The sequence below is a fragment of the Danio rerio genome, chromosome 15 (assembly GCF_049306965.1).
Source record: "Danio rerio strain Tuebingen ecotype United States chromosome 15, GRCz12tu, whole genome shotgun sequence".
NCBI lineage: Eukaryota > Metazoa > Chordata > Actinopteri > Cypriniformes > Danionidae > Danio > Danio rerio.
Window position 1 is genome coordinate 1,505,179 of NC_133190.1, and position 13,818 is coordinate 1,518,996.

At 39.0% G+C, this 13,818-nt stretch overlaps 2 protein-coding genes across 5 annotated transcripts in view; both read right to left on the reverse strand.

Annotated features, from left to right (window-relative positions):
- The window catches only part of kpna4 (karyopherin alpha 4 (importin alpha 3)), a 408,827-nt gene that overhangs the window by 252,200 nt on the left and 142,809 nt on the right, over nucleotides 1-13,818 (reverse strand). The window lies entirely within an intron of this gene.
- The window catches only part of si:dkeyp-97b10.3, a 31,771-nt gene that overhangs the window by 13,403 nt on the left and 4,550 nt on the right, over nucleotides 1-13,818 (reverse strand). The window contains exons 3-9 of one of the 4 annotated variants that reach the window (XM_001345547.9): nucleotides 12,136-12,168; nucleotides 10,313-10,381; nucleotides 8,963-8,998; nucleotides 8,539-8,582; nucleotides 6,330-6,382; nucleotides 5,135-5,352; nucleotides 2,770-3,023 (exon numbers count right to left, since the gene is read on the reverse strand). In XM_001345547.9, coding sequence (XP_001345583.3) covers nucleotides 2,770-3,023; nucleotides 5,135-5,352; nucleotides 6,330-6,382; nucleotides 8,539-8,582; nucleotides 8,963-8,998; nucleotides 10,313-10,381; nucleotides 12,136-12,168 — 707 coding nt within the window. Of the gene's footprint in view, nucleotides 1-2,769; nucleotides 3,027-5,134; nucleotides 5,353-6,329; nucleotides 6,383-8,538; nucleotides 8,583-8,962; nucleotides 8,999-10,312; nucleotides 10,382-12,135; nucleotides 12,207-13,818 lie in introns of all 4 variants that reach the window. The other 3 variants (XM_005173355.6, XM_073924288.1, XM_068213662.2) reach the window with 3 other exon arrangements.

Genomic DNA, 13,818 nt, shown 5'->3' on the forward strand with positions numbered 1-13,818 from the left:
CGAGCGCGTTTTGTTTTTTTCCTTTTACAAATGTTTGCCCCATTTAAAAGTTCCTGCCTGTGTCACGCTGGTGAGTACCTGACCAGAAACATTTGGCTTTTTGACTCAGCTTCTGTAATTTCTGATGTGCAAAATTTCTTTCTGCCACAATGTAATGAAATGGTGGGGTTTACAAAGCCGAATGACTTCTGGAAACAATTGCCTTATTACCCTAACTTTACCCTAATTACCCTAGTGAAGCCTTTAAATGTCACTTTAAGCTGAACACTAGTGTGTTGAAGAATATCTAGTCTAGTATTATATGATGTCATCACGACCAAGAGAAAATAAGTCAGTTATTAGAGATGAGTTATTAACACTATTATGATTAGAAATGTGCTGAAGAAATATAAAAGAACAAAAATATTACAGGAGGGAAGCTGTATCAGCTGTATGTGTGTGTATTACAAATGCATAATAAACACAGTGCATGCGGAAAGTATTGAAAGCGCTTTACTTTTTCCCCATTTGTTTATGCTACAGCCTTATTCCAAAATAGATTAAATTCCTTTATTCACTCAACATTCTACACACAATCCCCCATTATGACAAAGTGGACAAAGAGTTTTTGAAATTGTTGCACATTTATTCAAAATAAAAAAGCTGTAAAATCAGATGTAGATCAGTATCACAACCTTTGCTCAATACTCTGTTGATGCACCTTTGGCAGCGATTACAGCCTCAAGTCTTTCTGAATATGATGCCACAAGCTCTGCACACCTGTCTTTGGGAATGTTTGCCTCTTCCTCTTTGCAGGACCTCTCAAGCTCTTTCAGGTTGGATGGGAAGTGATGGTGTACAGCCATTAACAGATCTCTCCAGAGATGTTCAATAGGATTAAGATCTGGGCTCTGGCTGGGCCACTCAGTGAGTTGTTGCTGTGGCACTCCATTGATATGTTGGCGGTGTGCTTTGGTCATTGTCCTGCTGGAAGATGAAGCGTCTCCCCAGTCTGAGGTGGAGAGCACTCTTGTGCAGGTCTTCATTCAGGATGTCTCTGTACATCGCTGCATTCATCTTTCCCTCTATCCTGACTAGTCTTCCAGTTCCTGCTGCTGAAACACATCCCCACAGCATGATGCCAACACCACCATGCTGCACTGTAGGGATGCTGTTAGCCTGCTGATGAGCGCCGCCTGCTGTTCTCCAAACGTAACGCCTGGCGTTCACTCCAAACAGTTCAGTTTGAGTCTCATCAGAGCAGAGAGTTTAGTTTCTGATGCTCTGAGAGTCCTTCAGATGGCAAACTCCAGGCGGGGAGTGACGTCCGTCTGCCCACTCTACCATACAGATGCCTGATTGGTGGATTGCTGCACAGATGGTTGTCCTTCTGTAAGGTTCTCCTCTCTCCACAGAAGAACGCTGGAGCTCAGACAGAGTGAACATCGGGTTATTGATCACCTCCCTGACTAAGGCTCGATCACTCAGCTTAGATGGCCGGCCAGCTCTAGGAAGATTCCTGGTGGTTGAACATCTTCCACTAGCGGATGATGGAGGCTGCTGTGCTCAATAGAGCTTTCAGAGCAGCAGAAATGTTTCTGTAAGCTTCCCCAGCCTTGTGCCTGGAGACAATCCTGTCTCAGAGGTCTACAGACAATTCCTTTGTCTTCATGCTTGGTTTGTGCTTTGACATGCACTGTCAACCCTGGGAGCTTATATAGACAGGTGTAGCCTTTTCAGATCAGCTGAATTGAGCACAGGTGAAGCTGCTGAAACATCTCCAGAATGATCAGTGGAACAGAATGTACCTGAGCTCAATTCAGAGCTTCACAGCAAAGGCTGTCAATACTGACGTACATGTGATTCTTCAGCTTTTTTATATTTGATAAATGTGCAACAATTTCAAAAACTCTTTGTCCACATTGTCATCATGGGGGATTGTGTGTAGAATGTTGAGGAATTTAATTAATTTAATCCATTTTAGGAAGACATAAACATAAACAAATGTGGAAAAAGTGAAGCGCTATCAAAGCTTTCCAGATGCGCTGTATACTCCCGAAATCACTCCGCATAGATCTGCAGATTTTGTACAAATTTCTACACAAAATCATCCAAAAAACGCTGCTTGTGACATGCAGCTTGTCTTGCACAAAGATGTGAACGAAAGAAAGAGATGTGCAAAGATGTGCACGAAAGAAAGTGCAGAAAAATCCTTTTTTTTTTATTGTAAATTATTCAACATTTAAAAAAAAAACACGTCGTGTGACGTGTGAAAAAAACACAACGACCGATTCCTGCCTTCGCACACACACTGCAGACGGAGATGTGTGAAACACATGCGAAACCCTCACCACAGACGGGCAGAGACGCAGAACTGAAACCGCAGTGATGTCATGCTGATGATGTCATCACGCCCACTCGCAGCACAGCAGAGTCTGACAGCTCATCTAACTATAGCGGAGTCTGCTGAACACACACATCAGCAGCGCTACCCAGAAAGCAGCCAGTCATGCTTCTGTGAAAGCAGAAGACGCTGTGCTGCCAATAAAACTCTACTATCATGCAAAATCAACTGTTTGGGCAGACCTGTGTGCAGGTAGAGTGTATCTACAGTCATATTGGAGCGATATAAACACAACAAGTCTCTTTTTTTAATTCCCTGATGTTAAAATATGTTAAGAGGATATAAATATTGCTGTAATACTCAACAACATTGCATATTTATCCAGTATCGTGCAGCGTTAGATCACATACAGCAACCCTTCCAACCCTCTGTGTGTCTCCCCTCACCTTGATGTCAGAGCAGATGTTTCTGGCCAGGTAAACCCTGAAGGAGAAGGACGAGCTCTCCAGACCCAGCTCTCTGAAGACCTGCACCACCCCATGATGCTCTGCGGATCTGGAGGTCTGGACGACGGGACCCACGGGGGACAGAGACGACACCGTCCACTTCACGTGACTCCCGGAGTGATCGCTGGACGGCTCGATCAGACCCCGACTGTTCTTCACATGCAGAACGCTGAAGTTCACCTCGTTGTCTTTATCTGCTGAGGGAAGACAGAAGATGACAGGAAAACATGAGGGAGGAGAGGAGAGAGAGAAAAGAAGTGGAAACGGCCAAAAATAAACACGCTTCCCACAATTCCATGGCGCACGTAAACCCAGACAATCCTGCTGTGAAACCCCAATCTCCAGGGGATTTCGAGTTAGACTGAATGCTTTTGAAGAGCTGAGCTCAGTACGTTCTCCTAGTGTCATTCCATTGCTATTACACATGACTTTACTCAGGTTTTCTTTTGCGTTATTTGTATTATTGGTGGGATTCTTAAGGGATCAGATTTTGGTGGTCATGATGCAAATCCTAAATGATTTGTAAGGTAGGTTATGTGCTACTTCTGCTGTACATTTACATTTTTACAGCTTTACATTTTAATTAGAATTAGAGTTTGTATGCTTGTGTCTAAGATGAGGTGGCACGGTGGCTCAGTGGTTGCCTCACAGCAAGAAAGTCACTGGTTCGAGTCCTGGCTGGGTCAGTTGGTGTTTCATTGTGGATTTTGCATGTTCTTCCCGTGTTGGTGTGGGTTTCCTCCGGGTGCTCCGGTTTCCCCCACAGTCCAAACACATGCACTATAGGGGAATTGATCAACTAAATTGGCTGTAGTGTATAAGTGTGTGTAATTGAACGTGTAAGGGTGTTTCCCAGTATTGGGTTGCGACTGGAAGGGCATCTGCTGCATAAAACATACTGTATGCCGGAGTAGTTGGCGGTTCGCTCCACTGTGGCAACCCTTGTTAAACAAAGGACTAAGCTGAAGGAAAATGGATGAATGAATGAAGAAGCTCTGAATATAAAAAAGCCAATTACAAAGAGCATTATGAAAAACAAACATATTCCAAAAAAATATTCATACTCATTAATTGCTTCATTCATTTTTATTTGTTTATATTTTTCAGAAAATGCTCTCTCTTGTGAAATTATAACTATTTTTTCAAATATTTCTCTGTTTATCAAGGAGAAGATTTTTCTCACTACATTTTAAACAATTTTTTTAAAACTAATTTCTAATAACTGATTCCTTGTATCTTTGTGATGATTATAAAATAATAATATTTTACTACTTATTTTACTGGTATTTGGCTTAAAGCATAAAGCAAACTTTAAAACATAGTAATGCGTCAAGAACTGAATGAGAAATGCAAATTTCCAAGCACCTCACTGGACCTTTATCTTGAAATAAGGAGTTAATATCTTGAAATGAAGAGTAAATATCTTGAAATATTGATATAATAGATTGAGAAAAAAAGCTGATATCTTGAAATATTGAGTTAATGGGCCCAATTATACACCTGGCGCAATAATTAAAAAGTAAAGGAGTAAAGTAAAGAGAAAGTAAAGAGGCTGAATGGAGGAGGCTCGTTCTTTATCCTCGCGCTGCAGATGCTCTGTTTAACTGTTTTCTCGCTAGTGAAGCGTTCAGTTTTTACACTTACAAAGTCGCCATGTAAATAGCAAATGCACCATGGAGCGACGCAACTGACTCTTAAAGGGAACGAGAGACGAGACTCTGATTGATTTAATGCAGGTTCTGCTCAAAACACAGCCAGAACTCTAGAGAATAACCAGAGCCCTGTTAGACCATGAGTCGGGCACAAACCTTGCTTTTCCATACTTAAAATAGTGTGGTTTCGGACATGTCCTTAATGCTTTTGTGCCATGTGCTTTAGACTTTGCGCCTAGATCACTAAAACAGAGCCCAATATCTTGAAATATTTCAAGATATTAGTTAACATCTTGAAATAAAGGGTTAGTGTCTTGAAAGAATGAGTTATTAATGAGCTAATATCTTGAAATAACAAGTTAATATATAGAAATATTGAATTAATAGCTTGAATTTTAAGTTAATATATTAAAATATTGATTTAATATCTTGAATTAAAGAGTTAATATCTTAAACTATTGAGTTAATATCTTGAAACAATGAGAAAATGTCCTGAAATAATGAGTTAATAACTTTAAATATTGAGTTAATAACTTGAAAGATTGAGATAATATCTTGAAATATTGTTAATATCTTGAAATAAATAGTTAATATTAGTTAATATCTTGAAATAATGAGTTAATATCTTGAAAGAATGCCTTATATATCTGTACCTGCGAGACACAGTGAATGCGGGAACTGGATGGATTTCAGGATAGCCGGATCGCAGTCCACATCAAAAATGGGTCCGGCAAATTTCCATGACCCGGTCAGGTATGTGCTGAATCTGCTCCAGGACAGGACGCAGTAGGTGATCTTGACCCGCTGGGAGACCTCGAACACCAGCCCAGTGTCCGAACACTCGTACACACCCTCAGCGTCCAGCTGGAGCCTGCAGAAACACACATCAGAGGGAAATCACGACTGCAATCAAGCAAACACATATTCATAATAACACTGCAGTCTTAGTTAAGGGGATAGCTCTATTGGATTGAGTTCTGCTGACTGTGGAGGCCATTTGAGTACAGTGAACTCATCGTCATGTTCATGAAACCAGTCTGAGATGATTGAGCTTTATGACATGCTGCGTTATCCTGCTGGAAGTAGCCATCAGAAGATGGAGACACTGTGCTCATAAAGGGATGGACATGGTCAGCAGCAATACTCAGGTAGGCTGTGGCGTTGATGCTCAGTTGGTACTAATGGACCCAAAGACAATCTCCCCCACACCATTACACCACCACCACCAGCCTGAACCGCTGATACAAGGCAGGATGATCCATGCTTTCATGTTGTTGATGCCAAATTCTGACCCGAGCATCTGAATGTGTCAGCAGAAATGGAGACTCATCTGAGCAGCAACGTTTCTCCAATCTTCTATTGTGCAGTTTTGGTGAGTCTGTGTGAATTGTAGCCTCAGTTTCCTGTTCTTAGCTGACAGGAGCGGCACCCGGTGTGGTATTCTGCTGCTGTAGCCCATCCGCCTCCAAGGTTGGACGTGTTGTGTGTTCAGAGACGCTCTTCTGCAGAGCTCGGTTGTAACGAGTGCTTATTTGAGTTACTGTTGCTCAGGGAGAACATGCAAACTCCACACAGAAACGCCAACTGAGCCGAGGTTCCAACCAGCGACCCTGTGAGGCGACAGCACTACCTTCTGCGCCACGGCCTCGCTCTATATATTATATATACATACATACATACATACATATATACATACATACATAAATTTTTATTTTTTTTTTCTAAAATCGCCCCTGAACTGTTTAATGCTACAAATTAATGTAATGAATAAACAAACGCTGTTCTGAACTTTTCAGAAAATAAAATCCTAAAACATGCATTTGTCGAGTATGGAGATGAGAAACCTACTGCAGCCGCTCTTTGGACATTTTCCTGGGGGTGACCAGCTCATATTTAGGGTTCTGTAAGAGAAAAACAGAAGCATGCGGGATTAAATTCATCATCAGCAGTTAACACGTCAATAAGGAGATTGAAAAGAGGAGCTATTCTGCCACTTTCACAAGAATATTCATTTTAAAATAAGTCTCTGAAATGTCTATAGTGTGTGTAGAGTTTCAGCTGAAAACAGCACACAGATAATGTTCTCTACCTCTCTGAAACTGACCCTTTTAGGCTTTGATCCTAATTGAGTTGACTGGCACTCTTCTTTTAAACCAGTAGGTATCTTAATGTCATGTCCATGGCGTGATTCATGCATGTGATGTATGCACTAGTTTTATATTAGTTTATATTGGTTACGTGGCGGATGTTGTGCTCTCTCTAGCTCTTGTTAACATGCTTAAACACTTGTGCTACATGACAATATAAACGCTTCCTAGTCGTCGTGCACGAGATGTAAAGTTTGGGACTCTGCTGAAGTCTGTCCCGAAATGAAAGCGTCAGAGTTGACGTCATTCGCTACAGTGTTTAATGATGCGCGACTCGCATTGACAGGTGAGAAGCTGAGAATACGTAGATTTGCTCTTGATATTGGTGAGGATGTACATCCCTAGAGCACATGTATTGAACAGCACAAAACTCTGTTTTGTGCTTTTAAAAACATGAATAAAGATTTTAAACACTTAATAATGCAAGTAACAATTAATGAAGCACGTCCGATGCTGTAAAAGACAATTTACTGCATGAATGTACAGAAACTTAAAGAAGCATGTGACGCAATTTAACCATTTTATCCCTATTATCTATTATATACTGCATGCCTATGGATTTAACCCTTTGAGTACATCTAGGTTTTAAGGGTTGACAGAGCATTGTTTTATGTTTAAGCCGATTAAATTAGGCCGTCATGATGGCACAGCAAGAAGGTCGCTGGTTCGAGCCTTGGCTGGGTCAGTTGCTATTTCTGTGTGGAGTTTGCATGTTCTCGCTGTGTTTCCCCCACAGTCCAAACACATGCGGTAGGCTAAATTGTCCGTAGTGTATGAGTGTGAATGAGTGTGTGGGGTGTTTCCCAGATTGTGGCTGGAAGGGCATCCGCTGTGTAAAAATGTGCTGGATAAGTTGGCGGTTCATTCCGCTGTGGCGACCCCAGATTACTAAAGGGACTAAGCTGAAAAGAAAATGAATAAATGAATGACTAGTGCATTTTAGTTTAATTACTGGTGTGTGGGAGCGGTGCAGTGCTTTGAAACAGTGGAAATGTATGTTATTGACGCCTTATCTCTCGCTATACACTATACTAATGCACAAGTGTGTTTAAACCTTTGAATCAAAATTCGAAGCAGTCACGTGGGTATAAGCGAAAATGAAGCATCGGACGTCACTGATCACGTGATGATGGCAAAACGAATCCCGCTCCAGTACACTGCTTCACTGCGAGATGTATCGTTATTTTTGATACATGCTTCGAAGACTCAATGCGCAACCTCGCATCACTAATTAGCCATATCACAACATGGGCTCAGGATTACTGCGGCAAAGCTGTCAAGTACCACAATACATACTTACATCCACAAATGCCAGTGAAAACTGTACAGTGCCAAAAGACAGCCCTATGTTAACAGTGTCCATAAACCGTCAACTTCTCTGGGCTCTGAGGCATGTGGGATGGATTGTTGTAATGTAATTACATTAGTAATTAATTAATGTAATTAATTGATAATGTTTGTTGTATTGTCTGCAAAGAAATACAAGTTAAATTATATTTAGAAATCACTAATTTCTTTTTTATTTGTGTTTTCCATACTGTCCCAATTTTGGGGTAGTAAATCGAGACGCATTTTCTAGACAAGCAAAAATCTCGTTTTAGGAAATAATTATGTGATATTAATTGAGTTTTTCCTTAAAACAAGCAAAATAAACTGCTAATGGGGTAAAAAAAAATAGTCTAATGTCGAAACGAAAAACAAGATTATTTTGCTGATGTAATTACAGTATACAGTACTTGCACAAACTCTCATTTACACACTGCAGAACAACACTATGAGTAGCAAACATCTGACTGATGGTGTAAACCTACTGTACATAGAGTATTATACCAGTCCTAGTCTTGATGGTTTACAGTCCTTTATAGCATCAGTTTTGCGTTAAGTGATGTTGTTGTTTCTCAGAAACTGACCTTAAGAGCTCTACACTTCTCACAGCAGGACGCGAGCGGCTCATCTGAGAAAAATCATTAATAACAGTGAGTGCAAAGATTTCTATAAGATTTTGATCACACTTAATTTCAATGTACAATTCATGCTACTAACAAACCATTAACTGAGACTTTGAGCTCAAGAAACTGTTACTAGCTGCTGATTAATAGGTATTAAGGTATTAGTTGGGTTTAGGTTTGGGTATTGGGTAGGACATGGGGTGTAAAATAAGATCATACTTTATATATGCTAATAAACAGCTCTTATCTTAATAACAGGCAGGTAATAAGACACTAGTAAATGGTGTGAATTGTTACTTAAAGTGTTACTGAGATCTTACATAAACAATCAATGATCAACACCGGCTTATACTGCTGTTTAGATATGTGAGATGTGTGTGTTTACCACTGTGATTTTCAGCACCGGCTTTCGTGTTGGAGTCTGAAAAGCAAGATGTTGTCATTATTATTGTTTATCCTTCCCACAAGCTCTGACATAAAGAAAACATTTTTTAAAATCCCTTAAAACCTTATTTTACCACAATACAATCTCATGGATGGATGGATGGATGAATAGATGGATGGATGAATAGATGGATGAATAGATGGATGGATTGATGAATTAATGGATGGGTGGATAGACGGATAGATGAATGGATGGATTATTGAATGGATGAATTATTGGATAGATGGATGAATGAATGAATGAATGAATGAATGAATGAATGAATGAATGAATGAATGAATGAATGAATGAATGGATGGATGGATGATGGATGGATGGATGGAAGAATGGATGGATGAATAGATGGATGGATTGATGAATTAATGGATGTGTGGATAGACGGATAGATGAATGGATGGATTATTGAATGGATGAATTATTGGATAGATGGATGAATTAATGAATGAATGAATGGATGGATGGATGGATGGATGGATAGATGGATAGATGGATAGATGGATGGAAGAATGGATGGAAGAATGGATGGATGAATAGATGGATGGATGTATGGATTGATGAATTAATGGATGTGTGGATAGACGGATAGATGAATGGATGGATGGGTGGATGGTTGGAAGGATGGAGGGATGGAAGAATGGATGGATGGATGTATGGATTGATGATTTAATGGATTTTCGGATAGACGGATAGATGAATGGATGGATTATTAAATGGATGAATTATTGGATAGATGGATGAATGAATGAATGAATGAATGAATGAATGAATGAATGAATGAATAAATGGATGGATGGATGGATGATGGATGAATGGATTGATGAATTAATGGATGTGTGGATAGACGGATAGATGAATGGATGGATTATTGAATGGATGAATTATTGGATAGATGGATGAATGAATGAATGAATGAATGAATGAATGAATGAATGAATGAATGAATGAATGAATGAATGAATGAATGAATGAATGGATGGATGATGGATAGATGGATGTTGATGGATGAATGTTGGATGGAAAGATGGCTGTATGAATTATTGGATAGATGGATAAATGAATGAATGAATGAATGAATGAATGAATGAATGGATGGATGGATGGATGGATGAATGAATGGAAGATGGATCAGTGTTGCACAATAGAAGCACTCAGGAATTGTAAAACATGCATGTCTGAACAGAATGAAACTGCAGCACACACCAACACCAACATTTAGTGGAAAAGACAAAACAAAAGTGTTTTCCTAAAAGGTGAAAGTAGTACAGAAGCTACAGTCGTGTTTACAGTCACCTGACTCTCTGTCCTCTTCCTCCTCCTGAGTCTCGTCTTCCTCCGAGCTCTCCTCTGCTGATGTGCTGTCTGAACACACACACACACACACACACACACGACTTTAGTCTTTACACAGTTAAAATGCAAAGAAATAAACTGTAATTGAATGTCCTGCTACATTTGTTACTCTTAATTTCATATAAACATGACCACAATTTGTTTTATCATTATGAAGATAATCGTGTTTATATAAACGCTGTAAATGAGGCGGACTTCTGTCCCCCTCAATCCCCGGGTCAGACACAGTGGAGCAGTGTAACAGGCCCAGTCTATTGCAACCATTAAACCTGCCGGCTATCTGGAGGATTTTAAACATGTGTGAGCACACCAGCTTTCCCAGAGATGGGTTGCGGCTGGAAGGGCATCCGCTGCGTAAAAACTTGCTGGATAAGTTGGCGGTTCATTCCGCTGTGGCGACCCCGGATTAATAAAGGGACTAAGCCGACAAGAAAATGAATGAATGAATGAATGAATGAGCACACCAGCACAGATATAGGCGATGTGTCTGAGTGATAACACCCTCAACTGATAAAAGACAAAGTCCACCATTCTCCAATTCTCGTACTGCTCTCCCGTCAAAATTGCTTGCTGCACACAAACAGCTTTGCTGTATCGGCCCTGACAGCATCGTGGGACAAGCAACAACAACCCCGTGGATCATGAAAACAAACACATACGACCCGCGCTGTGCACAGACACGGTCTCATCCAGTCACTGGGTCTCACAGCTTGACAGGGTCTGCGTAAAGCACCTGCTCTCATGAATAATTAAGAAGCAGGGTCTTCTCCCCGATTTTGATTCGCCCCAAAAATTATTTTAAACTCAGAAGCTGAAATAAGCTGACAAAATCTCAAAACCAGTTTCCCCCACAATTAAAGCTGACAGAAGCTAACGGTGTCTTAACTGATGCTCAACACACACACATCTGTTAATATCTCAAAAAAAAGTACTCCAGGGTGTCCTGAACCTTTAGTTTGCAGTCCCAAAAAGTGTGGCAATGTATTTTACACCAAATATCCTTAGAATAAAGATCCAGGATTTAGTAAATTTCCTCATGTAAATACATCAGAATATAATGTTTGAGTAGTGATGTGCGTTTGCTAAGAGGTAATGTTAGGAAATTTCTGAAAAATACTAAACTATAGGCTGCACAGTGGCGCAGCGCGTAGCACGTTCGCCTCACAGCAAGAAGGTCACTGGTTTGAGCCCTGGCTGGGTCAGTTGGCGTTTCTGTGTGGAGTTTGCATGTTCTCCCTGCATTTGCGTGGGTTTCCTCCGGGTGCTCCGGTTTCCCCCACAGTCCAAAGACATGCGGTACAGGTGAATTGGGTAGGCTAAATTGTCCGTAGTGTATGAGTGTGAATGGGTGTGTATGAATGTTTCCCAGTGATGGGTTGCAGCTGGAAGGGCATCCGCTGCATAAAACATATGCTGGATAAGTTGGCGGTTCATTCCGCTGTGGCCGAAAAGAATATGAATGAATGAAACTAAATTACAATTATGGTATAGATGTTTTTGAATTATGTAAATGTTACTAAAGAATTTCGGTAGATTCCAATAAACCATACATCAAGGAAAAGATGATTATTATTATCGTCATTATTTTAAGCTTTAAATTATATATATACATATATATATATATATATATTTTTTTTTTTATTCTTGACCCTTATGACTGGTTTTGTGGTCCAGTCACACTATTCAGCTTATCCTGCTTATCACCATCATTCAGCAGATGTGAGTGTGAAATGAACATTATGCATGTGCTGTATATACTGTACCTGAACTGCTGTGGGAGCTTTCAGCAGGATGATCTGTGCAGAAACAGAACAAGAGTCAGTCAAATAATCAGCTTATTTCATATATATATATATATATATATATACAGTTATATATCTTATACAGTTGAAGTCAGAATTATTCGTCCCCCTGTAAATTTTAGTTTTCTTTATCAAATATTTCCCAAATGATGTAGAACAGATTTGGGATTTTTTTTTTTACAGTATTTGCAATATTATTTTTTCTTCTGGAGAAAGTCTTATTTGTTTTATTTCAGCTAGAATCATTTTTTAATGAAGTGCACAGATGTATTGTTTGTAACAAGCTCTACTATATACAAAAAGAAAAGCACTTATTTATTTCATAATGACTACAAGTGAGTATTGTGGTCCCCTTAGTGGCCACGTGAAGGCGCTGTTTCTGTTGTCTTGTTCTGAACTGCTTCCTGCTGTGGTGATTAGTAAAGTCTAGAGGGGATACAGCTGTGGATACTCACATCAATAAAGTCACTTTTATAACTCTTAATATTTTTACATTACTGTGAGGGTTGAGTTTAGGGTTGGGCTGTGAGTAGGCCTTAATAAAATACACTTTAAAGGGTAATTTAATGAATGAATATAAATAATTATTGGTATAATTACTGTTTTCACATTACTGTAGGAGTTGGAATTAAAGTTGGGTAGGCGAAGATGTTAATAAAATATAACTTAATGAATAATAAATAACATGAATAATACCCTGTATAATTAATGTTTTATATTATTGTGAGGGTTGGGGTAGAAGTGGGCTTTAATAAAATACAATTTAATGGATAATTTAATAAATGATACCCTGTATAATGACTGTTTTTACATTATTGTGAGAGTTGAGTTTAGGGTAGACGCTAATATAATACGATTTAATAGGTAATTTAACACATAATATAAACAATATTTGGTATAATTACTGCTTCTACATTACTGTGAGGATTGGGGTAGCAGTACATTTATGTGTAATTGAATAAATAATAAGAATAATACTCAGTATAATTACTGTTATCACTTTACTGTGAGAGTTGGGTTTATGGTAGAAGTTTATAAAATACAATTTGATAAGTAATTTAATACATAATATGATTAATATTTGGCATAATTACTGTTTTTTGTAAGGGTTGAGTAGGGGTAGACGTTAACAAAATACAATTTATGGATAATTTAATGAATAATGTAAATAATTCTCAGCTGTATCCCTTCTAGCAACAACTGTGTTTTATTGTCCGGTGTGTTTTGTCTTGTTTTGATGGTCTCCTCACGCTTCTTTCCCTTTTCTTCGGACGTTACTTTGACTTGTAAATAGAGCCATGGGCGTAAATCTGATTTTACAGTAGGGGGGGGACAATAAATATAACATTTCTTTCGAGCATTTTTATGAAGGGGACACAAATAATACAGCCGAATTTTACTAATAAAGATATGTCCCCGCAGTTAAAAATGGTTTCATTATTATTATTAGTATAGCATGGAGACTTCATCATTATGATTATTCTCAAAGTTTTTCTTAGGTTCAATGACAGCAAATTTTCCTTCAAAACTATTTATTGCATTGTTTGTTGTGTTGTTTTCAGTCAACTGACTGCCTCCTGAAGCAGAATAAATGCAGGAAAAGACATTTTCCATACTCATAGTAACTAACTTTAAAACGTTAAA